This window comes from Mustela erminea, chromosome 11 (assembly GCF_009829155.1).
Source record: "Mustela erminea isolate mMusErm1 chromosome 11, mMusErm1.Pri, whole genome shotgun sequence".
Classification (NCBI taxonomy): domain Eukaryota; kingdom Metazoa; phylum Chordata; class Mammalia; order Carnivora; family Mustelidae; genus Mustela; species Mustela erminea.
This window is the reverse complement of record NC_045624.1, coordinates 7,264,112-7,291,832: the sequence shown is the minus strand read 5'-3', so window position 1 is coordinate 7,291,832 and position 27,721 is coordinate 7,264,112. Positions and strand designations below refer to the sequence as shown.

The 27,721-nt window shown below is 46.5% G+C and overlaps 1 protein-coding gene across 1 annotated transcript in view; it reads left to right on the top strand.

The window, feature by feature from the left end:
* CNTNAP2 (contactin associated protein 2) overlaps nucleotides 1–27,721 on the top strand; it is a 1,944,007-nt gene that overhangs the window by 1,728,333 nt on the left and 187,953 nt on the right. Inside the window, exons 17-18 of the mRNA XM_032304549.1 lie at nucleotides 4,154–4,372; nucleotides 26,187–26,423. Of these exons, the coding sequence (XP_032160440.1) occupies nucleotides 4,154–4,372; nucleotides 26,187–26,423 (456 nt within the window). The remainder of the gene's footprint in view (nucleotides 1–4,153; nucleotides 4,373–26,186; nucleotides 26,424–27,721) is intronic.

The following is a 27,721-nucleotide window of genomic DNA, read 5'->3' as shown; positions in this document are numbered from 1 at the left end:
AGCAAATAGCTTCTCCTGCTGGAAATGAAAAGGGATGGGGGGGGCAGAGCTGTGTGTGGTTCTGTCCCCTTGATGGCTCTGAGTCCCTCAGATGGAGTCGTGAACCAGACTGAGTCAAAGGGCCTTTCCCCCATCTCTCCTTTCTTGATCTTTCTTGATGCCAGTGCACCACCTTGTGCATTTCTCTTATCATGTAATCTTTTCACCCTGTAAGGATTCGATATCTAAAATTACCAGTAAGATTAGCTGTATTTTATTATTTCTCTTAGAATCTCTTGCAAATTACATCACAGAATGTTGCCATGCAAAGGGATGCTAGAGATTAGGACACAGAAAGTCTTGGAAAACTGTAAACGTAATCCTCATTTCAGACACCAGTCCACTGAGACCCAAAAGGTGAAAAGGCAGGGCTACGGCCTGAGGTCACATCTACTGATTCCCAAACCATTCCCTGCAGTGGTGAGCATGCTTTCAGCTATAATAAAAAATGATTCAAACAATAGTCAGTGTCTCACACGAAAAGTGTTGAGAGGCTCTGGGAATAACTTAAGGGCTGAACATCACCAAGGACCCAAGTTTATCCCATCGCCCTCTCTGTTTTCCTCTGCATGTCTGGTTACAAGATGGCCCCAGCAACATTAGGAGCCACGACCTCCACCCAAGAGGAAGGGGTACAAAGAGGCTGACTGTCTCTTCTCCTATGAGCTAAGAAATTTGTCCCAAAAGAACCCTAAAGACTCTCCTCATATCCTGTTAGGCAGGAGGGAATGATATGTCCCATCCTAAGTAGGTGACTGGTAAGGAGTGTGAGGTTTCCATATTTGATCTGACAAATCCAGATTCATGTTCTGGGTCTGGAGTAGGGCCATCCGTACCTGAAGCTTATGATTCTGTGGGGGTACAGAGATTTCTGGACAAAACTGGAAAAGGGAGTGTGGCCATTTATTGGAGGAACATTCCCCATGGGTCTTCCCAGTTTCTGCTTGTCTTCTGAGAAAGAGGCATCAATTGCTTTGTTCAGACCTCTCCAAGGATGTGAGGGCAGCCCACAGTCTTGGAAGACGGAGGTAGATTTCTTTCCCAACCAGGGTAATGAAGCTAACGTCTCTCCGCAGGGCAAAATTGAGCTAGTTTGCTAACTGCCCCTTTAAAGGAGTGGGGTTTCTTAAGTTCAGGTCCCTCAGTTGTGACATCAACTCCCTGCAGCTTCCATCTGGGCTGCTTCACATGGTCCCCCATAGTGGAACTTGGGCGACAAGAGAAATCCATGTGGACCCAAAGCCCACGCTGCCTGCCGTGCCATGAATAATAATGTGTTTTGTTTCGGACCCAGGAGGCTTCTGTCTTCCGCCAGCACCCGTGAAACCATGGGAGACTACGTTGTCAGTTAGCGGTCCGGGGAAAGCTCTGGCACTTCCCAGTTCTTGATGCTAATAGAAAGACAACCATCCATGTTGGCTACAGTCTTCTTTCCAGGGAGTAACATTCAATGCATCCCATTCTGTCCTCAAATACTTATTTCTGGAAATAAGATTGCTTTCAGTATGTAAGAAGTGCCCTGCCTTACTGGCAGAAACAGGGCAACTCTGCAGCCTCCGACTGGAGACCCACATTAAGTAAGGACAGTGTCATTGGCTCTCGTGTCTTTGATGCTGCCTCCCTTTTATTCGCTCCCTGACTCTCTCTGTAATTATCTCTTTTTAAATGTCAGCTCCTCTCACCCAGAAGAGCAAGAGCAATCAGCCACAAACTGAACTTTAGAAGCTTTTAAAACACACTTGCCGTTTGACGGGGAGATGGATTCTCAAAAGCATCCCTTAGCAGAGTCAGGGGAGCTGACACTGAGTGACTGACGAAAAGGAGCCCTTTCCTTTGCATACACACGGGACCCACGGCCCCTTCCTCGGGAAGCAAGAGAAGGAATGTCCGAAAATGTGAATATTTCTACGCCAGAGCTTGAGTAGAGACCCTTTACGGAGGAATCTGCTCTCCGAGGCCTTTGACCTTGACTGCCTCTTACTGTGCCTGGGGGCGGAGCTACAGCAGGACCCTGGAGATGTCTTTTCCTTCTCTGGAGCGAAGTGTTGGTGTTAAGAAGACCATGTGCACAGGAGGAAACACGGGCTCTAGTGTGCCAAGCAGAGAAAAAAATTGAACATTTCCTACTTAACTGTTGGTACTCAGAGTTTCTCCAAATGGTGACATTTTAAGGACCTCGACAAAAACTCATCATAGCAGCAAGAGACGAGGGGAGGAAGTAAGAGCAGCATTCACCTTTCCAAGTCAAACCTTAGGGTTAAACTCAATTTATCCCCAAATTCTATTTCCCTGATGGTTGTTGATGCCTTTAAAATGAAACAATCTTTCCTACTTAGCTCAGGAACCCATGCGCTCTTGATCTTCTGACAACTTACATTTCAAAATGCATCTGCTAAAACGTAGCATACAGGAGCACAACAGATTCAGTCTTAACACTGGAGGCAACTTTTCTCCACTGACTCTGCCAGAAAACACAGGGAAAGATCGTTCAGTCCGTGAGTCTTAAGATTGTCAACCTGCCTTCTGGTCTTCCCATAGAAACTTTCATGAAGGTCACCGGCCCCCACTGAGTCACGGTGACCCCTGAAGGCATGAGCCCCAATAGAGAGGAGATGCTCTACAGAAATACGTGTAGCTTCACCACAGGTGTTAAAATTAAACTTCTCTTTCTAATGACATAAAGGATCAAAATTCCTTGGTACAATTAGGTTGATTAAATTGAGTGCTGTGTCTAAAATCCCTCCAGCTTAATAAAGTTAATGCAGCTTTCAGAGGAGCCTGACCCAGAGGCAAGGAACAGTCCGGGTCCGGAGAGAATCCAGCCCACGCGGTTTTTAAATTAGAAGTTTGATTGCTTGCGACACCGTCTCAAAATGGTACCGGTCTGAAGAAGCTGAATTTTCCATTAGCCTGGGAAAAAATGACAGATATTTAATTAAACTGCTTAGAGATTAGGCAGAAGGCTTAGTGGATAGATAAAGGGGCTGAATCTCTTTATAAGTGACGTTGGGAAATCCACTCGCCGGCCGTGTCTTTCCTGTCCAGAAAAGCTCACCAAGCCGGAGAAGCCGGGACCCCGGCACCGCGTTCCTGCTCAGCGGCCTCTCCTGCCAATCGCAAGAAAAAAATACACATTCAAAAAGCATGTTTATAAAGTGTTAGGTGGCCACTGAGGATATTAAAACCTAAAATGTGAAGTAGGAAAGCTCCTTACGATGAAAGCTGCCAGAGCAAACCACCCTAATGCACTGTTCTCTTGTTGAAAGGTGATTTATTGCGGACTTTGAGCAGGTCTATGGAAAAAAGAACGCTATGTGGTCAGTGCTGGAGGATAGGTTACCAGAGGGATCCGGCATTCCGGATGGAGAGAGGCCAAGCTGCACAGCCAATGGTGCAGGGGAGGGGCTGTTCTGCAGGAATCTTGAGGCACCTCGTGGATAGCCACAGTGGCCCAAAAGAGATGCAGGTCACCTCCATCGCCTCAACACTCGCAGCTCCCTAGCTTTCAAGAGGAACTGCAAGGACTATGTTAATAAAATAGAGTCTCGTAAGCTCTCCCCAAGCAATAGCTCTCAACTCTAGCTATATATTAATATTTCCCAAGCAGCTTTTAGAAATCACCAGTGCTCTCTGCCAGACCCACCGAACCAGAACCCCTGCAGAGGGAGCAGGACATGGGTGTTCCAGAAAGCTCTCAAAGCTCACTCAAAGAGTGACATTGTGTGTGATCACCAGCTCCGGGGCTTGGAGGCCTGACAAGCTGGGGTTACGGTCCAGGGTCCCCTGCCCACTGAGCGTAAGACACTGTGCACGTGCTTAACTTCTCCAGGGCTGGGTTTGCTTATCTGGAGAGGGTCCGTGATGGTAACCTCTGGACAAGCTTCTAAAGGTTGAGTAAGAAAATGAATGTATTCCCGGTCCCCGATCCACATCTATTTCTCTCCCCTCGGAGGAAATACAGTTAGAGCGGATTGGTGTTTTAGCCTTCCTCAAATGATTTTGCCGTTGAATGATGGGCGTAGATTCTTTCTCTCTCCCAGCTTTGTTTTTTCCTCTCAAAATCACTGCTATGAGGAAGCTACTCACAGGCCTCTTGTGCTTTCTGCTCCTGCAGCTGCCACCGAAGTATCCTTTTCGTTTGATGTTGGAAATGGGCCGGTGGAGATTGTGGTGCGGTCGCCCTCCCCTCTAAATGACGACCAGTGGCACCGGGTCACCGCGGAGAGGAATGTCAAGCAAGCCAGCTTACAGGTGGATCGGCTGCCGCAGCAGATCCGCAAGGCACCCACGGAAGGTCACACGCGCCTGGAGCTCTACAGCCAGCTCTTTGTTGGTGAGTAACAGAAGGAAAGGCCTTTGTGACTTCCCTCTGTTGTCGTTGTCGTTGTTCTAAGATTTTATTTATTTATTGGGAGAGAGAGAGCGGGTGTGTCGGTGAGTCGGGGAAGGGACAGAGGAGAGAGTATCTCCAGCAGACTCCCTGCTGAGTGCAGAGATGCGGGGCTCCATCATGGGGATGTGGGGCTCCATCCACAACCCTGAGACCATGACCTGAGCCAAAACCAAGAGGCGGTGCTTGACCGACTCAGCCACCCAGGCTCCCTGCGCCACCCCGCTGTTGGTTTTAATAACCTTGACAATGGGAAAAAAAAAAAAAAAAAAAGGTCTCTGGAATGTTTTGATAGAGGTCTTTCCAAAAGTAAGAGTCTAGGCTTCGTGTGGTCTCCATCAAGACAGAATGGAAAAAGGAAGATGACTCGGGAAACCTAAATCTGGCCCCACGCTCTGCTCTCTCCAGAGCTTGTGGTCCTCAGCTGCAGGATCAGAGGGGAGGCTGGGGTATCGCGGAGGTCTCTGATCTGGGCAGTGTTAGGTCTGTGGTTTTAGAACTGTATAAAAGTCTTCAGTAATTTAGGACACTTGTAACTGTGAGGAAGGAAAGGAAGGAAGGAGGGAGAAAGAGAAGGAAATGAGCTCCCCACGCTCAGGTTTGCTTAAAATGGTGAGGAGAAACCCATTATTCCTTTGTCTGCTCATCCTCAAGGTTCTAGGCAGAGAAAGATGTGAACTCCTCCCTGCGTACTGTCTTTACATGAGAAAGAGCTCAACACTGAGAAATTTAAACAGAGCAGGAGTTAAACATCTTTTGCAAGAAGTCTACCTAGCCTCACCGTTTGGTCTCTGCTTTTGACATCTTCCAGCTGAAGCTAACGTTACTTCAAATTAGTACCTGTTTCTATGATGAAATATAATTTTGTTTTCCAGAACACTGATGTTTTAGGGAATTAGCCATTTTTCCTCTGGTGAATGACAAGAGAGCAAGTCTGAAGGACGTTCAGGCTATGGCCACCTTAGGCCCCCTCTCTGAGCTTCTGGGAATTAATTGATCAAATCAGTCAACTGTGGCCATCCCAGACCAAGCAAAACCAGACGTGACCTGATTGTTGTTCATAGTCCTACCACCTGTCACCCCACGCTGGAGCCTCACTGAGGGTCAGCTAATTTTAACCAGGGCCAGAGCCCCACGGTATCTCTCATAATTGTGTTGGAATGCTTTAAGAACATTAGAAAGTCACAAAAATTGGATGTCAGCTCCTTCGGTGCAATATGGGCAGCCTACAAATGTGTTCACTTAGTTAGCTTTGGAAGTAAGACTGACTTGTTAACAAGCCATGTCATCAGGGACTGTGAAAGAGCCATCGATTTTGAGATAAAATACTCCTCTCGACCCCAACTAGAACCCAGCCCCTTCCAAATCCTGCCCTCATGTTGTAGTTCTCAAAATATACGCTTTTTAAAGCGTATATTTTTAAATTACTTTTTAAATTATTTTTTATTAATTACATATCAGGCCCGCTGATTCCTGCTGAATATTGTGAGCAAATTTCATTCTATCAGTCCATCTTGTCCAGATTACCTAGACGAGTTTTGCTTTTCTCAACCCTATCCATCTCAAGCATGCTGATTAAATTCTACCTGGTTTTCGTCATAACAGATGATCCTAACTGACCTGAGTTTCTTCCTTTTCCGAGCTTATCCCCGGGTAGAGACGGGCTCCCACTTTCTTCCTATCCCTTTCTTTCCACGCACTCTAGCCAGAAATTTTGGAGACCAAACAAAGTTGTAAATGGAAAGAGATAGGGAAGCGTTTATTATGGTCTTGGAATTCTGATTTGTTTACACAAGAACAACTTAGAGGAAGAGAACAGTAGAGGGCTGAGGTCAGAACTTGGCAGAACAGTGAAGAGACAGGCAGAAAAATAGCATCTCAGGAAGAAGACTGAAGGGAACGGGAGGGAATAAGCCCGGAAGAATCTAGAAGAGGAAAGCATTCCATGAAATGCTCTGTTCATTACTGCCAAGTAATATCAAGCGCCCTGCGTAAAATCAGGCTGGAAGAAATATTCTTTGAATTTAACAATTATGAAAGCACTGGTGACCTGGGAACAAAGCTTCCGAACAGGGGCTGCCTTGATGAGTCAGCAGCCGCTTTTCCCTTGACTAAAACAAGGAGGTCCACGTCCAAGCTTCTCATTTCCTTTTGTCTCAGAGGTGGGCATCAGACGCATCTCCCAGACACAAACTATTGTGTACCAGCATGGAAAAATAATTGTTCTGCAACTAATGTCCTCTCCAGGAGTGGTGGGGAGGAGGGCTTGTTTCCAGAACGAAGATCAGTGCAGCAGCTGTGAGATCCTCCAGGCAGCTATCCCAAGACTCTTCTGACTTCTGCTCTCGTAAGAAGCTCTGCCCTGACCAAGTGTCCCCACTCTTCCTCTTGAGTCTCGAGTTCCATCTAATGAAGGATCTGGGTTTGTTGGTCTCCAGAATTTCCTCCAACTTCAGCCACAGGTGCCGAGTGGTCATCCCTGCCGCAGCGCCGTGTGGTTGACGTGGGCTTTGAATCCCGTCTCTGCCACTGAGCCGCTGAGGGACCGCAGGCAGGTTATTACTCAGTATTTCCATGTAAAATAGGGATACAGTTCGCACGTCTCGGGGGGGGGGTTGAATCCGTCCAGGAGAAGTGCTCTGGAAAGCCCGGTGTGGAATCAGACTCATGAACTTTTGAGTTATTTCTTTATCTTTGCTTTTACCTTTACTCCCTTAGCTTTCTTCCTCCATGTAACCCTCACTGCCTCCCACAGAACCTGCTTCCAGCCGGCTCCTTTCTTTGTTCCTAAAGCCCTGACCCTCTCTGTGATCCTTTAACCCACACACCCTGAAGCAGATCTCCCCTGCGTAAACGTCTGCTCCTCGATATCCAGAATCGGGCTGCACGGTGGCCCCAGAACAGGAGCAGCAAACAGGGGCTCTGGAATGTTCTCGGTCAGCCAGGAAGCCAGCAAGCAGCCGTGTGAACACATCACATGGGCGTCAGTACCACAGGTGAGACACAGGGCAGAGCTTCCCTAAGAGCTCCTTCTCCGTTCTAGAAAGGAGGGGCTTGGACTCAACCTATCGCTGAAAGGGACAGGAAATCCTTCTTGGCTTTGCACACGGAGTGGGCTCTGAGGGAAGGCCAGGCTCATGCCTCGTTTCTCAAAGTAACTAGAGAAACAGTGAGAACAGTCCCCCTCGCTCTACATCGAGAATATAATCAGAAGCTGTCATCGAAAGAGGATTAACACACAGGTGTTTCGGCAGCAACTCTCATTACTGTGAGAATGATTATTACAGCTATGATTCTGCTTTAGTGAAAAAGTAACAAACTTTACCATGAAAAAGGACGCGGGAAGAAAGAAGCAGTCGCTGATACTTATCGGCACAGTGCGTGAAATCTTCTCATGTTTTCCATCCAGCGTGAGCCACGAGCATATGATGAGCTTCTGGGATGGCCCAGCAGAGACACTTAAACCGCATGGTGATCCGTAGCTTCAACCAGCCCAGGTGCTCAGACCTCCATCCCCCATGGCAGCCAAAGGGCCATATTTTTCTTAGGAGGCGGAGAACAGCAAACGTGCTCAAGGTCATTATCGAGGCGTGAACAATGCCAGGCTGGACTGAGCCAGAGTCCTCTCTGGCACGGGGACATCCGGGGAGCTGGGAGCCCTGGCAGCTGCAGCAGCAGCATCAGGACTAGCAAGGGGCGGGTGGCTGCTGGGCCATCAGCCTGCGGCCAGCGGCCAGCCCGGGGCACGGTCCAGGAGCTGGCGAGGGTGAGCCGCTGCAGAGAGCCAGGCCGGCTATTCAAGGCAGGTGGCTGCTGGAGGAGCGGGTTTGAGGCAAGCCGGGCCCCGGCCGGAGCGTGACGCTCTGCTGGGCAGTTGTTTCAGGAGGAGGTCAGAGTTCGGGAGAGCTGGAAGCTGCTTCGGAAGAATTGGGAAGATTCAGTCTCCTAAGTGGCACTTTGAGAACCGGAAAGGATCTTCTGTGCTTGCGGAGAGCCTGCCTGGCTGGAGACAGGAGAAGCAGGAGCGCTGTCCTCAGGACTCAGCCAGTGGGAGCCCCAGAGCCTGCAGGCTCCCCTTCTCCAGCGTTTTGTCAGGAAACTCCTCCTGAGCTGGCAACGTGAGCTCCTGGACCAGTGGAGGTTTCTTAAATGGATTGAGAAGTGACCGAGGACAGAGCGCTATGACCATTGTCTGAACTAGGCCTGGCTAGCGGCCCTAGAAAACAGCCCAACTTCCCCAAACTCTGTGACAGAGCTTTTTGGGTCAGCTGGTCCCCACCCCGTCCATGTTCCAGAATCGTGAGTGAATCATCCCAGTGCCATCCGAACCGCTGCGTCCTTGGGAGAGCAGGGAGAAAATCCGCACTTGTGGTTTGCGAGGGGGAAAATGGAATTCCGGGCAGAAAGCACACCCAAATCTGTGTGTGAATAGAATGGTCCTTTTTCTTTTCTATCCAAAAAGTTTAGAGTAAAAAATGTACAGTCCAAAGAGCAGGAATAAAAACACAGAAAATGTGTTCCTTGTTCCCATTTCTGCAAGCCCGCCTCAGGAGCAAATGTCCCAGACCACACTTCAAGGTCAAGTGCGCCACAGGTTTCGTTCACCTCTCGCAAAGTAAATACTATTATTACTAGTTTTTTTTTTTTTTTTAAAGATTTTATTTATTTATTTGACACAGAGAGAGATCACAAGTAGGGAGAGAGGCAGGCAGAGAGAGAGGGGGAAGCAGGCTCCTGGCTGAGCAGAGAGCCCAATGAGGGGCTTGATCCCAGGACCCTGAGATCATGACCTGAGCCGAAGGCAGAGGCTTAACCCACTGAGCCACCCAGGCACCCTTATTTTTACTAGTTTCTGCTTTATTGACGCAGTGAAAAAGCTAAAGCTAAAGACTAGTTAACAGCCCAGAGTCATGCAGCTGGTAAGAGACAGAGCTGGGTTTGATCCCTCGCAGTCTGATTCCAGAGACGCCGCTCTGAACGGTTCATCTTGTCAAAGCAAATGACACCCGCGTTCAACAGGCAAGGAAGATGTCGCTTGAGGTTACTGCAGAGGGGAGACGGCCACAGCTCAGTCGGAGCTCAACTCCACTGACGGCGGAAGGGGGATGTTCTTCATGTGTTGTTTTTTAATTGTGGTAAAATCCACAGGCGTAATTTTCAGAGCTAGGGTGGGAGAGAGCGCAGGCCGTCGGTGCTTGCTAACAACTTTACCCAGAGGAGAAGTACACTTTCTCCTGTCCTCCTGGCATCAGGTAGTGTTACTGGAGTGGAGTGAGGGGTCCATCTCCCCCTGAAACAGAGATACTGGCAGTGGCTCCCTTGACGTTTACATTTCATAGAGATGACTTCTGGGTTCCCCCAAAGGTGTTCCTGGTTGTAAAACTGGCAAAGACTCTTGTGAAAACATTTACATCTCAAAGGGGAAGGCAAGAATTTTCAATGACATGTTTTCTTAAGTAAATGTTTTACGAAGAGGGAAGTCAGGGGTCCAGGTTCAGGAAGAAATCTGTGGAGTGCTGAGTCAAGCTGAGGGGAACACAGCGGCCATCTTGGTCAGACTGTGCAGGCGATTCCCACCTGGGGCGACAGTGGGACCCCAGATATCTGGAAAAACATGGTGGCTTTGGAGTTGCTACCTCCAGTGACAGGCTGTGGGCAGAATTCCCGCATTCCCATGATGCACTGGGGAATCCACCCTGACAAAGACCTGTGGGTGCACCCTAGACGGCAACAGGGCCCCCATGAGGAAGCACTGCTCTAGGTTATGGAGTCTAGAGTAGGAGACTAGCGGGTCAGGCCTAGCCTCAGTTGGCCTGGCAAGCGTTCTGTGCACTATAACGTCAAAATGCAAAAGATCAAGGCAGGAGGAGGAAATGGGCAGACACAGACACAAAGCTTTTGGGTTAAGAGGAGAAGCAGAAGCAGTCTTGGTGGGGAATGAGCTGCCTTGCTTGAGAGTTCGTGATACAAAAATAAGCTGTTTTTTTTCTTTTTGACTTACTTTGGCAAGCCCTTTGTAAGGGTTGTCAAAGTCGTCAACACAGATCTCTCTAGAACCCACGGATGTCTAGAGAACATCCAGAATTCTGTGTTCTTTCTGTTATTCCCAGTGTAACTGAGCCCAGTCCATCTGCCCGATGCAAAGCAAAGCCAACCCCGGAAACATCAAGTTGGCAGCAAGGAAATTTCTTCAAGAGGCAGCCAAGTGAGGAGACAAGCCTCAAATCCACCTCCCTAAAGAGGGAGGGAACACATGGTTGAAAATCAGAGGGGTTGAGATTACACACACATTGATGGAAAGAGCTGAGAAATTTAGTACTATTCACGAGGAAAATGGGTCACGAACACTAAGTGACATACATGGAGCCTATATCTGGTGTTCAGCATGGAGTGGAGACTTCACATCAGAGTGAGGCAAAATTCAACCTCTGGCTGTTGCCTGGTGAACTGGGGAGACTCTGAGCCCTGAGGCTTGCCCCTGCCTGTCCCAAAGATGTCTCCAAAAGTTCTTGGTCTTGTCACAAGAGAGAATTCAAGGACAGACACCCAACACAGCAGACCAGCAGCAACGCAAGTACGAATGTTTAATAAAGTGAGAATATACTCCCAAGATGTGAGAGCAGGCAAGCTCCAAGGTGAGAGCTGGGCACCTTGGGTTTCTGCTGTTTATTGACATTTGTTAACTAGAAAGTGGAATATTCATTACTTGGGGCAGGGATTTCTTGGAAGCAGTTTTGTGCCTTTTCTTCCTGATTTGGCCAGGGGTTTCCGGTCATGGTACCGCCATCTTTAAGCTGCCTGGTTTGATCTGGCTTCTTGTGGAACTGCTGCCAGGACAGGCCTCTCTGACTTTCCCCATAGCTGGCCTCTAGGTATCCTGTTAGAACTTGACTGTCAACTCTAACAACATCAGGAGGTTATCTCAGGACGAAGAAGAGGAGCTGTGGGCAGACTCCAAGAGCCAGTATAAACGGGATGAGGTCTGGGGCTCATTATGTCAGGTAAGGAAAGCAGGGCTTTGCTTGCTCCCAAGATGGAACCATTATTGGCTGACCTTGAGTCCAGAGTTTCTGCAGAGAAAGCTAGTAGGCTTGTTAGTGGGGACTGAAAGACACAGCAGCAATGAGGAGGAGACAGTTCTCTGAAAAACAAACTTGAACTTTCTGCTGCTTTCGACTTCATTAGCCCCATAGGGCACAGTTTCACCAGAAGCACCCAACCCATCACCCCTCATGAGATACTTTCTTCTCTTGGGTTCCATGGAAGTGTACTCATCTGCTTTTCCTCCGACCTTTTGCTTGCCATGACTTAGTCTCTCTTGTGAGTTCTCTTCCTCTCCGTGACCACTACACGTTGAAGCATCACAGAATCTTCCTCTCTTCTCCACCCATCCATTTCCCCAGGTGATCTTACCCAGTCCAGTGGCAATCAGTACTATCCATGGAACAATGACTCTTAAATCGAAATCTCCAGACTTGACTTCTCTCATGAATTCTGCACCCATTTATCCAACTGTCTACTCAGCATCTCAGCTTGGTTTTCTAATGAGCATCTCAGAGAAAACACAGCAGGCTCTCAATGCCTACCCCAAACCTGTTCTTCCCCCAACCTTCCCATCTCAATAAATGACATCACCACCAATCCATTTTTGCTTGAACCCAAAATTTGAAATTACCCTTGGTTCTCCTCTTTCCCTCATCACCACCCATCAGTAGTAAGTCCTGTGAATCTACCTCCAGACTATGTCTGAGGTGGTCCACTGCTCTCCATTACCATGAGTCCTACCCTAGTCAAAGCCATGGTTGTTTCTTGCTTGGACCATTGCAGCAACTCTCCTAGCTGGTCTCCACAGTTTGGGTATGTGCTGTGAACATACCATGCTTATTCCTTCTCTAGAAAATTTGCACTGGCTGTTCCATCTGCCTGAAGTACCTCCACAGACACTGAAGAGGCCCTCTCCTTTTTGTCCTACATGCCTCAGCTTCAGCTGAGGGAGCCTTCTCTGGTCACTGAACCTGACTAACCAGTTACTTCCCATTTTACATTCTCCTCAGAACTTGTGATATTTTCATTTCTTTTTGTGTGTCCTTCCCTAGAAGATAGGCTACTTGACAACAAAGACCTAGAATACTGCTACAGTGGATGTCTAATGAGCATTTGCTGAGTACACAGTGAACTGAGTAAGTGAATGGTGTAGTGTTTGTTGCTTCTTTGAGTTAATAGTCATATCACTTTCTTTGGAAGTACCTTTCTCACTGGGTACCACAGACTGAAATCAAGCATGACAGAAGCCAAAAAAAAAAAAAAAAAAAAAAAAAAATGAAGAAGAAGAAGAAGAGGATACAGAGTCTGAGACTATTACAAAAGACAGCATCTCAGAGCAGTGCAGGCCCTAAATACAGTTTTCAATCTCCTTCTTTCCAGTTGAGGCCTTACCTGTCTGGCAATAGCTGGGTTGCTAACCAGGACCCTGATACAAAGAGCTTCTCCCTCGACTCTTATAACTGGTCTCCTGGTTCTCCCCCAGACAGAGAGAAGGCATGATGCCATGGCTGGAAACCACAGTCATTGGTAAGATTAAAAAAATGATTTGCTGGGTAAGATCTAGTATAAGGATCACTAGATGAAATCAGTAAACTATCCACAAGGCACAATGGCAAATAGAACCCAGAAGCTGCTCCACAGGCCCTCTGAGCTTCACACCACTAGGATCAAGGACACTTACTCTTATCTTAATAGGACCAGCTTCCGACACACTCCACCTCCAGGCCATGTCTGAGTTTCTGCTCCTCTCAGTACAATTGCCTCTGCCCCACCATACCACAGGTGAAGTCACCCACTAGTAGCCACCATATGTTTTCCTACCCTGGCCATTTATTTTTTTTTTTTCCGAAGAGTTTATTTTATTTATCTGACAGAGAGAGAGAGAGAGCACAAGCAGGGACAGAGGCAGAGGGAGAAGCAGACTCCCCACTGAGCAGGGAGCTCGACGTGGGACTCGATCCCAAGACCCCAGGATTATGACCTAAGCCAAAGGCAGATACTCAACCAACTGAGCCACCCAGCACCCTGCCTTGACCCTTTAGTGAGCAAAATTTCTTAGCTTTTACAATCCTGGCTCTCGATTTTACAGTTAGAGTTTTAACATATTAAATAAGTTGTGAGAGCCACTATTAGTACCTTGTTTTCTTACACTCCGACACAAGCAGATGGACCATATACTCTAACCTCCCGTGGAACCTCACAAGGCAGCCAATTAACGGCCAGGTTTCTGGGTGCCGAGCCACCTTCTCGGGCAGAGCTCCCATGTGTGGACATCCTCAGAGAGATTTTGGACCTAAGAAAAGAGCCAACCCCATTGTTCACCTTCTGTGTACAGTAGCTCCTGTGCCTCAAAGACAAATGCTTCAGGGACTCTGTGGTCCTCCTCCCGTATCTCTAATGACCACTGGCGCCGTCTGATCGAGAGAAGCTGTTTTTAATGTAAAGGCCCCAGTTTTGCCATCAGCATGGAAGGTTTTTTCCCAACAGATTTACAATTTCATATACATTTTTGACTCTTTCGGGAAGGACTGAACTAAAGTTCATGGGAATGAATGGCAACTGTCACACAGAACAAGACTGTAATAAAAGAAATTACTATCATGACACAAATATCAGAGAAGGGATGGGCACTCGCAGCCCCACCGCTCCCCCCGCCCCCATGATTCCCTGAGGATGCGAGACAACACCCCAGTTCACTAGCCCGAGCGATCACAGTTGCCCCATAGATGACCCGTTCCCCTTCCTCCACGGGTCCCGCTGTCCGGGTCCGCATGGGGGGGGGGGGGGCACTCTTCCCCTCCCAGTCCCACTGTCACATCCCTGCGGTGTTCCTCATTCATTTTAATTCCACTTACTTGTGTTTTATCTTTCTTCCCGATTCTCAACTCCATTCTCTCTCCATCACTGCCACTCACCCTAGTGTATTTTATGTATGGCCTCCTAGCATGCTCTCCATATATCTGTACAAAAATATATGTATGTTCTGGAAACTTCATAGCACTGCCTTTCGCATGTCATAATTTATATAAATGGTATTGCACCACAAATCTCGTCTTTTTCTGGCTCTTTCACTCAGCCTTATGCTTTTAAGATGTATTTGTATAGCTCTGTGAATACTGTGTGTGTAGTGGTCCATTCTGCGTACACCGACACTTTATTTATTCCGTCCCCTAAAGATGAATACCTGAATTTCCCCAACTCTGCTACCACACCATTTCGTGAGAGCTGATGCCCGTCGAGGGTTCAAGGGTTCCTCGTGTGTGCACGTGCACGCAGGAGAATTACTGAATCCTAGGGTATATACATACTTAATTTCAGCAAGTACTGCTTACCTGATCAGTTTCTGAGTGTACATTTCAGGCTTTATTGGTTGAATTCTCTAATTCTGTCAATAATCTATCCTCAGTAGCTCTGTATAATTTGAGGCCATTTGGCTAGTTAAATGTGTTCGTGACCTTTCTGGGATCTTGTATCCTTATTCCTCATGATGTTTTCCATCCCACAACTTTACCTCTGCTCTTCAAACCACTGCAGTGTCCCTGCTGTAATTAATATTTTCCTGGTGTTTTGTGCAGGTGTTGGTACCCTTTTATTTAAAAGTATCTCAGCTCTCCTAATAGTGAATCTCATAAAAATTTGATTTGAGAATCTCTGCCTTTTTCTTCGTTTATGGTAACGAGGGTTATTACCTACGTTTTCAATTTACTGTGTTTTGTCTACTTGTTCGCCCGCCCACTCGCCCCCCATCTACTTTACACTGATTGAACTGAACCATTACTCAGTTGATCCGGAGGTCATGCATTTACACTCCCATTCCCCTGGCAGCCATGCCTAACTTACCAAGGCTCATACTTATGCTTGTTTTCTCTGTCATCCACAAATACAAATCAATACCTCCATTCTGAATGAGGCAAAAAACCAAGAACACTCTGACCTCCTTCCCCACCTTACTGCCTGCTGTGGTGAAAGCATTTACAGTTTGAATTGCAGAATCTTATCAGCATACTTATTTTAATTGCATTTACCAAGTTCTTCTCTTCACCTACTCTTATTTGCCATATCTCATTACCTCTTGGATTCATTTCCCCTTTTACAGGAGGGCGATTTTGACTAAGAAAGACTGCATTGGTAGGTCCCTCCAAGACTCACATGTTTACAGATCTCTTCACTGGTCACCATATTTAAGCCAATGCTCTCGAGATACTGTCTTTTATTGGCGACGTTGCTACTGAGAAGTTAGACAAGAGTTATATCCGTATTACTGAACTTCTCTTTCTTCTCCTTTAGTGTTCCTTAACTATAAGGCAGCACTCCTAGCCTTTTGGGAGCCGGTCTGCTGAAAGCCTGTGTCCCTCTTCTCAGAATGATGTTTTATATGAATAACATAAAACATACAAAATTACAAAAGAAACCAAATATATTGAAATAAAGTTATCAAACATTTAAAACAGCAAATTAGTGATATCATAGAAATATAAGTGCTATAAATAACAAGACCTAGCTAGCATCAGATCTAGTAACTACCTTAAGTTCAACTTCATCATGACCGTGAATGGTACTTCAAAAACTCTGTAACTGCTATGTAATAGGAATACATCTACAATTCTCTATCAGCAACAGTGACACAGATACTGCTAATCTTGCTGTGATTTTCCCTACAGTCCTAATTGAAGAAAATGCTAAATTTCATTTAGAGGCTAGTGAAAATTTTGACCATGGAAGGTGTTTCACATCCCATTCTCCAGCCTCCAGACTCCTGTAGATGAACACCTGAGATTTGGGATCTTAGCTTATGAACCACAACTATAGGTATAGGTGTAGGGTTTTTTCCTATCTACTCTGTTTAGTATTTTAGGAGCCTCTTCATTCTGAAGGCCAGTATTTATTCTAGAAAATTCTGAGTCATTATTTCTTCATAGAGTTCCTTCCCCCGAGCTAATCTCTTCTTATGAAGCTATTAACTTTAGTTCTTAACTTTTCTTCATTCTTTTAACCTCTTTAGCCTTTCCTGTTGCCTTTGGGGAGGGTTTACTGACCCAATATTTCAACCCCGTAAAACGCTCTTCTGCTCTATCTGATCTGTCCTTCAAGCCCTCCTTGGAAATCCTTATTTCAACAATTATAGTTTTTTAATTCTCAGCATCTCCAACCACCTCTTCTTCATCACCGTTTGTCATCACCCCATGTGTCCAGTATCACGGAGGAATCATCAGCTAATCTTGCTGCTATTTCATGTCAGCCCAGTAATGAAGATGTCATTATGCTGCATCCTCTGTGCCTGCTGCCCTCAGTCCTGTCCCTCCTGACTCAGGAGTCTTTCCTTTGTCGTGTTGGCTTTCCTCAGAGGCCTTGCCACTTTTCCATACAAGCTCCGTCCATCCGTTGAGATTACAAAATGCATTCTCCTGTCTTGTCTGCCTGAGGGAAGAAGCTAACACTCTCAGGCCCTAGGCTGTGCTCCTCAAGGACAGTTAAGGGTGAGGAGGAAACTCTCATCTCAGGATGTGGAACCGCTAGTTCGTATCTGCCTCAACCCCTTCCTGTCCCCACCAGGTGTCTGTCACGTTCACAGGTACAACTTCACAATGCCCACCTCCCAACCAGACAGGGACACCCAGCTTCTGTTGTGATTGATTCTTAAACCGGTGGTGTATCTTTACTCACTAAAGCTACTCTCCTCTTACCTGTTCCCGGCTGCCACCCCAGAAGGTCCATCTCAAAAGAATCATATCATATAGCCTTTCGCTGTTTTCCTTGACATCTGAATAATACCTCACATTCCTAACTATGCCCTCCTTGCAGTCCTGACCTCAAGATGCGCCATATTCTGTTCGCAGCCTTTCTGATACCCCCTTTCCTCCCCTCCCGCTCCATCCCCAAGCTCCTTTTCTTTTCCTCCCCCTCGTGTCTTGGAGAGCCCCTGCAGCCTGCAGGGCTAGTGATCAGAGCCATGATGATCCCTCCCAGATCCATAAATCCAGCCTTGACTTGGGACCAAGATCTGCAAAGACTTTTTGACTCTGCAGTCTGAGAGGTGGGAGAACAGGTGACGGGTGGACAGCACAGAGGGACTCTTGACTCTGGATGAAGGAGACTGGATCCACTTGTCATACAGCAAAGACTTGAAGACAGATAATGAAGACCAAGAGAGAGGTGAATCAGCCTGGGTCAGGTTCCTGGCCTCGTGGTGTGTGGGTGTCTTTGTGTCTGTCTGCATGTGTGTGTGTGTGTGTGTGTGTGTGTGTGTCAGAGACGGAGAGGACATAGGATATGTTAAAATCAACAGAAAGAAGATGCTTATTTTGCTCCAAAGATGAACGGTAGTCACCAGCAGGATATAGAATAAGAACAATAACATACAGATATTTGTAGAAGAAATATTTAGACAGAGTTCCCAGCTGATGGATTTGGAATTTGGGTTTGTGGGGAAATCTGCTAAGGGACTGTTTATACCTCAACATTTGGATCAGACTAGGATGTGGCGGTTTAGCACTGTCTCCTCTCTCTGACCCCACTTTTGTGAGAGACTTGGAGCCGTGAAACTCACCGCAGAGAGCCACCCTCTGAAGCGGCCCCATCTCACCAGATGTGGGGGCGACTGGCCACCCAGCATGCAAGGCTACGCCCCATAACTGCTTTGATTGTGGAGTTGCAGTTAAGCTGTTACACAAAGAAATAATATCATTTCAATAATGGTCTTAAAGAAATGTCTCATCTCTGTTGACCTCGAGATCAGGTTGGGCATATGTATTCCTGGCTCTGAATAACCATCCCTGTGGCTCCAGGGACAGGATGCTGCCAAGTGGTGACTGACTTACCTCAGATATGAATATTCTGTTGGTGTCTTCCATTTTAATTAAGTACAGCAATGCCTAGAAACATATTATGTATCGGAGAAGAGTCTCAGTGGTGCAAGCCCCAAAAATCAAGATGGCAGCTATAGCGAGAGTGCAGGCTTAATAGCCCGATAGCCTGGGAGGGAATTATGGCCAATGGCCACTTCCTGGCTGGTGGAACACTGGGCACATCCACTCTCTTGGTTGTTTCTTCATCTGTAAAGGGAAGATAGTAAAAATAATTATCTCAGAGTTAGAACATACAAAGTTTGGAACAATCCCTGGTGAAGCTAGTATTCAATTATCACTAGCTTCTGAAATAGCTAGAAATTTATTATGCTCACCCTGCCCGCATGGCCTCCAGAATGAAGTCAGACCTCCTACCATCATCCCCATCACAGAGCAATTCACGCTGAGAGGCACCAGAGTTCTGTGCTCTCGGAAACCCAGTGCTCCCTGCGCCTCTATTTTGAAGTCTATTTCTAGTTTCAATAGTTTGCACTCACAGATGCTGCATGTCCTTTTGCTCTGAGGACATAAGAAAATCCATGCCGTGATAATGAACTTTGAAAAAAATCTATTCTATTGAGTGAAGTTATGAATGAGCACTCATGACCATTATCTGAGAAAGCGATTCTCCAAACCCCGCTCTCTGCGTACGGAAAAGCTTTTTCACATATGCCCTCGATATCCAGCTGACATAGGCATCCCCGATCAGTACTTGTCAATCAGCTGCACTGAATAATGTGATCCAACATCCTTTAACTCCCCCCACTACCGAAAAATCTTCGCCATTCTGAGGTTCTCGTCTTAACCGGATAATGGGGTTTTATTTTACACATCTGTACCGATGCTGCAGGAGTGTTTTTTATGGGTTCAAGTTGACAGCCGAGACCTAAGAGACCACGGTAACATATAGAACGGAAGACAGCGGGTGCAGCATCTACAGCTGGGGAGGCCCAGCGCACCCAAGCACATCGCTTGCTGCATTTGCCTGCTCACCTGCCCCGGCCAGGAATGGTCTGGGTGGGTCACCTGGACACAGACAAGTCACGGTTCTCTTCCCACCAGTCTTTTCTACCATCGAGGTTCAGGGCCTTCAAGACAACTTATAGTTCCCCAAATCCGGATAGGGTCCCACACAGCAGACAAGAGAGAGTAAACAGCCATCCTAAGCCCATACCTTCCCGGAAAATAGTCTCAGGCAGGCCTGGACCAGCCCGTGCTCGATGTCCACCCTTCACTCCCTGTATTAGCCTGCATAACAAAATACCACCAACAGAAATTGACTTCTCACGGTCCTGGAAGCCAGAAGTCCATGATCAAGATGCCGAGACTGGTGTCTCCTGAGGCTACACCCCTAGCCTTGTAGACCACTGCTTCCTGCTTTGACCCCACACAGCCATTTCTCTGTGCACACATCCCTCCTGTCTCTCCCTCTTCTTATGCAGAACACCGGGCCTGTTACAGTGGAGTCCTGATGACCTCATTTAAGCTCAGTTACCTCTTTTAAGGCCTTATATACAGTCACTCTGGGGATTAGTCTTCAACAGAGCTATTTGGGGGCAACACAATGCCTTCCCTAACACTCAGGATACTCCTGGGACACATAATGACAGCTACCATTAGCTGAGCATTACTGCAAAGGGCTGTATTATCACCTCTTATTAATACGACCCTGCGAGGTGCATATTGTTGTGCTAATTTCACACACAAGGAGATGGAGGCCAGAGAGAGTCTGGGAAGATCACACAGGCAGGGAGCAGCAAAGCCATATACAAAAGTAGATCTTTGTGACTCACGCCTTCCTCATCCCAGTCCCCTGCCTCTCGTGGGTCACACTGCGCCTGGCACCCTCGTGTACTGTTAGTAGGTACTATTAGTAGTCCGTCTCCTCCGTCCTTTTAGCCCCGCCTTTCCCAGCACCTGGCACGCGTGAACTGGTCAGTGGCTTTGCGTTTCTGAGCACCCCACAGGATCTCCGCGTCGTGTTCTCCCTCCCTCCCACCTACCTCCCCCACCTGCAGGCAGCTCCCTCTTGCCTTTTTATCCCTTAGCCCTCTTCCCAGGGATATGCTCTTGGATACTCTTTCCATCAGCCTTTCAGTGGGGTTTATTCTATGACCATCCCCACACCGCTCCCACTCCTGACCCCACTTAACCCCGCCTGACTTCTTGCTCTCAGAGTGAACTTTACCTTCTAACACAGGAGGGACTTGACCTGCTTATTGAGTCTGTTATTAAATTCTCCCCTCCCTTCTGCAAGAATATAAGCTTGGCACGGGTGAAGACTCTAAAGACCTTCTGAACATCTAGACAAGGTCTGGCTCGTAACAGACATGAAATAAACAATCACTGAATGGATGCATTAGATTTCACCTGTGTGAGCTTTGGTGCGATTCCTTTCCATGGTGACTGAATGGCCAGTGTCTCTGGGCAGAGGGCTCTGGAATTCCACTGAGCTCCTTTGAAAACGACTAAGCTCTGAGTTTGAGGACACTGCATGTTTTAGGACTCCTCTTGATCATTATTTTCACGCATTTTATTTCATTTAATACCTGATTCTTTTGCCCCAATCTTGTGTGCATTCGGTGGTTGTACTACTCATTATGGGTAGATACAGTCTTTTCATAATTAATCTTTAATTGCAATACTTGAAGAGCATTTCCCATGAAAAATGATTTACGAATGAAACCCACATCTCACCTTGGATAATTACCACAGGTCTGACTAATGTGTGTGGAGCCCTGCATGGCAGGGGGCTCTCTCCAATGACAGTGTGTTGATTTTTTAATTAACAGAGGTGAAGTAGCATTTTTGCTTGCAGACCTACCATTTAAACTTGTGACATTTGTCACCAAGAAAGATTTCTATAGAGCTCATAAGTTGAACTCAAGTAATTATTGCCAGTTCTAGTGCATTAACACCTTTTGCATAACATATAATGACCATTTTCAGGACAAAAGATTTTTCTTCATATCGACTAAATCAGTAAAAGTACTTTCAGTTCACTGACCCATTTAATAAATCAGGGGCCACCTAAGGAAGAAAAGAGCATAATTTATTTAGTTTTCTTTTATAGAGAGAGCAATGAAATGCCATTTACCTGCTTTACAAATTAAGAAAAGCGAGTACAAAACTTTAATGAATGCAACAACTAAACATTAGACCACAGTCATATTTTATGGTCAATTAACAGAGGTGGGGGGAAGGTCAGGCGACAGTGCAGAGAAGCAGATTTAGGAGAAATTGAGAGTAATTTACTGGAATAGAGAGACAGAGACACGTAAGCACAGAAGGGGACGTTGTACATCTTGAACCAGACTCATTTAGAGCTGGAAGGAACCAGAGACAAAATCTAGTTCAGACCCCCTTTCTATGGTAGGAAAACCTGGTGCTGAGGAATGTGAGGGTCCTTGAAGAAAGACACACACCCAACCCCAAACAGCCAACGGAGCCGACAGGGAGAGATACACAGACCCAGAGGCAGGAAGGAAGACCAAGACCAGAAAGAATCAAAGACAGGCAGAAAAATGTACCCCCTCTAACTCCTCATGGAATGAGGCCTATATACATAAATAATGAAGAGCGCAATATATCTGTTTGGCTTAACGATATGATAAAAATATCAACTAACCTCGATTGATTTGCTCTGCCCATTGGACCTTTTAAAATATTCAGGGGTTTTTTGTCTTATTAATGTTTGCTCAGTCTTTTAAAAATCTCTACTTCAAACTCTCAACTGTTAGTGAGACCCATTAAGTATAAGTTATTTTTTTTAATTTTTTATTTTTTATAAACATATATTTTTATCCCCAGGGGTACAGGTCTGTGAATTGCCAGGTTTACACACTTCACAGCACTCACCATAGCACATACCCTCCCCAATGTCCATAACCCCACGTATAAGTTATTTTTAAATGAAAATACATTCCAGGAAGGCCTGGTTCAGTTGGTTAGCCGGCTGCATTCAGCTCAGGTCATGGTCTCTAGGATCCAGCCTTGCCTCTCTCCCTGCTCAGTGGGAAGCCCGAGGGGTGTTTTTTAATGGGTTCAGGTTGATAACCCTCTCCCTCTGCCCCTCCCACTGCTAGTACACAGAAACACTCTCTCTTTTAAGGAAATACAATCCTTAAAAAATAAGATAAAATATATTCCAGATAGATTAACGATGACAGTGTTAAGAGAAGTAAAATCATAAAAGTGCTAGAAGAAAATACAGTTGAATAATGATATTATTTTGGATTAGGTTTATTATATTATCTTTAGATTGGGCTTTATAAGCTTAATGCCAAAGACAGAAATCATACAAATAAGAAAGAGGGATGTGACTGCCTAAACATTCATAGAGAAAAACAATAAGTTAAAGACCCAGGCTGGAAGGATATGGCTACCAACTGTGTAACAAAGAGGGAAAGCCCAAAATACTGTTATCAATCAATAAGAAATATATCTTCTTTTATTCTCCCAAAAAAGCAAAGCATATGAAGAAAGAGAAACTAAGAATGGGGAAAACATAAAAATTATTCAACTCACAGTGCTTGAAGCCATGCAAATTAAAACAATAAACTCTCTTTTTCTCTCTAGCCTATAAATTCAAAGGCATTCTCCCTGGTATTCGAATTGGTGTGAAGGTGGGAATCCATATCCTGCCTATGAAATACAAATGGACAAACTCTTAGAGGAAAATGTATTTCAAATGCTTTTAAAATGTATGTGCCTTTGTATCCAGCAACTGCACTTCTAAGAATTAATTCTAAGGAAATACTGAACAGGTGGCAAAGGTTTTCTACAAGGATATTTATTAGAGTGTCACGTAAAATGAAAATCAGACTAAGCTTAAAAGCCCAGTGGTAATGGGATGGCAAAGAAGTTACAAAGCATTCACGGAACGGGATGCTTTGCAGATATTAACCAGGATGTTCTAGTTGTACATTTATTGCTTGGAAAGCATTTTATGATACATTGAATGCAAAAGCAAACTTCAGAACAACGTGTATATCGTCATCCCATTTCCTCCTTTTATTTTTTCCTACACAAATGCAGTACATAAACATAGCAAAAGCAGGGAACCTGGGTGGCTCAGTTGGTTTAGCATCTGCCTTCGGCTCAGGTCATGATCCTGGGGTCCTGGGGTGGGCCCCAGGTGGTCGGGCTTCCTGCTCAGCGGGGAGTCTGCTTCTCCCTCTCCCTCAGCCTACGTGCCCCCTGCTTGTACTCTCCCTCTCTATCAAATAAGTAAATACAATCTTTTTTTTTTAATTGTATTTATGTATTTGACAGAGAAAGAGAGAGATCACAAGTAGGCAGAGAGGCAGGCAGAGAGAGGGGGAAGCAGGCTCACTGCTGAGCAGAGAGCCCAATGTGGGGTTCGATCCCAGGACCCTGAGATCATGACCTGAGCCAAAAGCAGAGGCTTAACCCACTGAGCCACCCAGGCGCCCCACAATCTTTTTTTAAAAAGTAGAAAAAGCTGGGGTGCCTGGGTGGCTCAATGGGTTAAAGCCTCCGCCTTCGGCTCAGGTCATGATCCCAGCATCCTGGGATCGAGCTCCGCATCGGGCTCTCTGCTCAGCAGTGAGCCTGCTTCCCCCTCTCTCTCTGCCTGCTTCTCCGTGATCTCTGTCTGTCAAATAAATAAATAAAATCTCAAAAAAAAAAAAAAAGTAGAAAAAGCTGTTTGCCGAAAGTAAAAGTAGTTATATCTGTGCAGCCTTAGAGATTCTCTTTTTCATTTTGCTTATCAGTGTGTTTATGGTTTTCCCAGTGAAAAATGGTTACATTTGCAATAGGGAAAAGGCGTGAGCAGGACATATCCAAAAACAATGACTTAAAAACTTCAGCGTATTTCCATAGGCTGTAATTGTCTTAATGGACTAGTAACAAAAATGTAAAGGGCTGGGGGTTTATTGAATGAGAGGCCCTTCGGAGACCCCTTATTCCAAGAGCAAAAGCCGTCATCGCTAAAATGATGGACGCCAAATTGAAATTTTAACACACAAAGAGTGACTAATGGTTTGAAATTCTTCCAAATCGTAGCAAAGGCCCGGGTTCTCCTCCGCACAGAGGTGTATGAAGCAGAGCTGACGAGCAGATTGCAGAATGGGAAATCCTTCCAAGTGGTTGCCTTTAACAGCTTCTTCTGCCAGCTGCTATCCCGTAGCTTTGATCAAAAAAGGGCACTGGACTCCCTTCAATTAATCCTCTGTCCAGTTATTTTATTTGATCATAAATAATCATCCCTGGAGAAGCCTCATTCAAACCTATGTACTCCTCCACTAGAGAAGACAAGGCTTGGGTTTATAAAGGTAACAGAGCGAGTCACTGACCATTTCACGGCCAAGGACTTACACACATAAGCAAATCGGTCTGTCTCTGCGACGAAAGCCTTGGATCCACCAGCCCTGTCCCATGAGTCTGCTCGATTGTGTGCTTTTTCTCAGTGGTCCCGAATAAGTGATCAGAATCCATCCCCAGCTACTGGTCACACCCAAACACTGACAATCCTATTCACCACTCCAGTTGGAAAGACATCCAGACCTCTGTCTCGGAAACACGTACCTCGACAGGGGCCCTGACCCTGAAGTCCTTCGGTATTAAATGGTCAACACAGGATAGAGTTTAACACCATACACTCGAACATAAGAATTCGCACAACTTTGCCATTTTGGAGCTACGACTCCTTGAGTCAACCTCGGAGCTTCCCTAAGCCTCAGCCTCCTCATCGGAACAATGGGGGTGATCACGGTAATACCTGCCCTGCCAGGCTGTTGAGAGAATCGGGTGAATAGCATTTAAGGAGGTGCTTAGGGGAGTACCTACCACATAGCCCTCAGTAAAAAATAACTTTTATTAACAGTTTTGTTTTTTTTTTTTGCTAAATCCCCAACAGATATTTCTTTTAATAATTTTAATGACTACACGTTTTGTTTACTTTCTGGAAAAGTTTGTTACCCTGACAGGCAGACGTGTATATAAACTTGAGTTCCTCCTTCTCTACCAGCTGCTGAAAAAAAATTGTAGCCAAGGTTATTACAGACATAATTAAATTCACTCGTGATATAATGCTCCAGTGAATCTTTCTGTGAAATTTGTTAGGAATATTTTAATATTTTCATGCTCATGAACCTGTGTCTAACTCTGTAACTTAGAAAATCAGAGAGAACTTGCTTTTTGTGTTGTATGTCTTGCAGTGGCATTTAGACAAAAAGCAATAAAATCTAACCTGAGCTGGTAGTCCATGTGGTGTGATTAACTTCTGGGTTAAATTTATCAATTCCAACTTCTGACCACCCCGGACAAGATGCCTGGGAACCTTTCATGGGAACTTGAAAGCGACATATTTCCTAAGACAAGACCCACGTGTACAGTCAATTTCAAATGGATTTGTGCCTTCCAACTAATTGATTTGTTAATTATGCTAATATATTCATGTTTCTCTGCCTTTTTATATTTCTTTCAATAGATAATGCTATAGAAGTGAATGTCCTGGGATTAAAGAACAAAAAAACAAACAAAAAACAAAACAAACAAACAACAACAACAACAACAAAAACCCCTATAGATTTCTCTAAACTTCTTTAGGAAACCAGACTAGATTTCCAAAACAGCATGTATAATCTTTGTGTCTCTCCAAACATTTTATTTCGGTAGCAAATGTATGGCTTCTCCAAAGACAGCCTCTTTTAATGAGACATTATGGCCAAAGTGGGGAGAGCTTTGAGCCTTTCAATTAGGCAGGGCCCTCTGGAAAGTGAGGGTGCGGGCCACGCTTCGCAGCGCCCTGACCTGCCACTGCGGTGCGGGCGCAATGAAGGGGCCGCGGAAGCACAACAGAGCTTACCGGGTCTGAGCCCCGTGCCTTCTGTCGTTCGCAGGTGGCGCCGGGGGCCAGCAGGGCTTCCTCGGCTGCATCCGCTCCCTGAGGATGAACGGGGTGACGCTGGACCTGGAGGAAAGAGCGAAGGTCACGTCCGGGTTCAAATCCGGCTGCTCGGGCCACTGCACCAGCTACGGGGCCAACTGTGAGAACGGAGGCAGGTGTCTAGAGAAATACCACGGCTACTCCTGCGACTGCTCGCACACGGCCTACGATGGCACATTTTGCAACAAGGGTAAGGCAGAGCCCGTTTCTGTGGCGTTCTCACACCTCTCTTTAAACTGAAATGGTCTGTGCCGTGATTTCTCAGCTGTCCGCAGGGTGCTGTGTTCTGAGAGTAAGGTGTTCAGAATTCCTCTCTCAACCTTAGGTAAGAAGTCGAAATCCTACCCTGATCTCTGCTATTTACTGGGATGAGAGAAGCCCTAGGAGGGGGGGTATGCAGTTTCACCCAAATCCTAGAGGGCTGCGCACCGACTAGAACATCCCACAGCAAATAGCCACATTGCACCTTGATGGTGAGTGACAGCATAAGTGGCCTCTGAAAGGGGACTCAGGCCTGACCCTCCCCCTCAGGGAGGTCGGGGTGAGGGGCTTGGGGTGCTCCCAGACGGAGGGATGGCTCGGTGAATCGGTCAGGGCAGCCCAGCCGTCCGGACGCCCACGCCGGCCCTGGCTGCTGCCGAGAGGCTGGGTTGGAGCTGGACTCCCGGGGAGAGCGCTCTGGCCAGCGACTGTCGCTACCAGGATCGTTATCCTTGCACAGGATGCCTCTCTGAGCGGGCCCAGCCTTCGCCCCGCGGCAGGTGGAGGGAGATACCACATCTAATCAGCCGGCTTAGGGCACCTGTTATTAGCACATCATTTCAGGCTCCAATGAGTCCTCTAATCCCTAATAAATTCTGCAGAGCCAATCAGCCGACCGCGGGAGCCCAATGCATATGCATGTTGTCATTCAACCTGTGATCCCACGTGCGGGGAAGAAATGCGCTCGCGCCGCTGGTCTGCGGCCTCATTCCCCGCACGTCGGCAGGAGGGGCAGAGCGCGGCAGAGCGGCCCTTTCCTAAGCTACCACGGAAGCGCGTGTAAATCACTCTTCTCTTTCTCAATGAATGTGTAGTATTTGGGTAAAGTTTCCTGTAAATGCCTGGTGTATCTCTTAATAAGAAGCTTTACATAAGTAGCCTTTTCACACTCTCGTGAATACACGGGGTTTGTGCTGGTCTTACCCACACAGGAGGCCGGCGGGAGGAGGAGTTGTTCCGGGGCACTCTCTGCACGCTCAGGCTACTGTCTGGCAGGGCTGCAACAGGAGCATGCGGATGAGGTCGGGCAGGGTTTGCAGACTGAGTGCGGGACCCCAGCAGGAGGAGAGGAACAGCATTGCTGAAGGACCCCGTACCTCCTTCGCAGCGCTGTTACAGCGCATGTTTCTGCTCGGAACAACATGGTTCCAGGGCTTTCCTGTGACATACAATGGGACGGGTTTGCAGAACCCGTCAATTTTGCACTTGCAGTGAAATGACAATCTC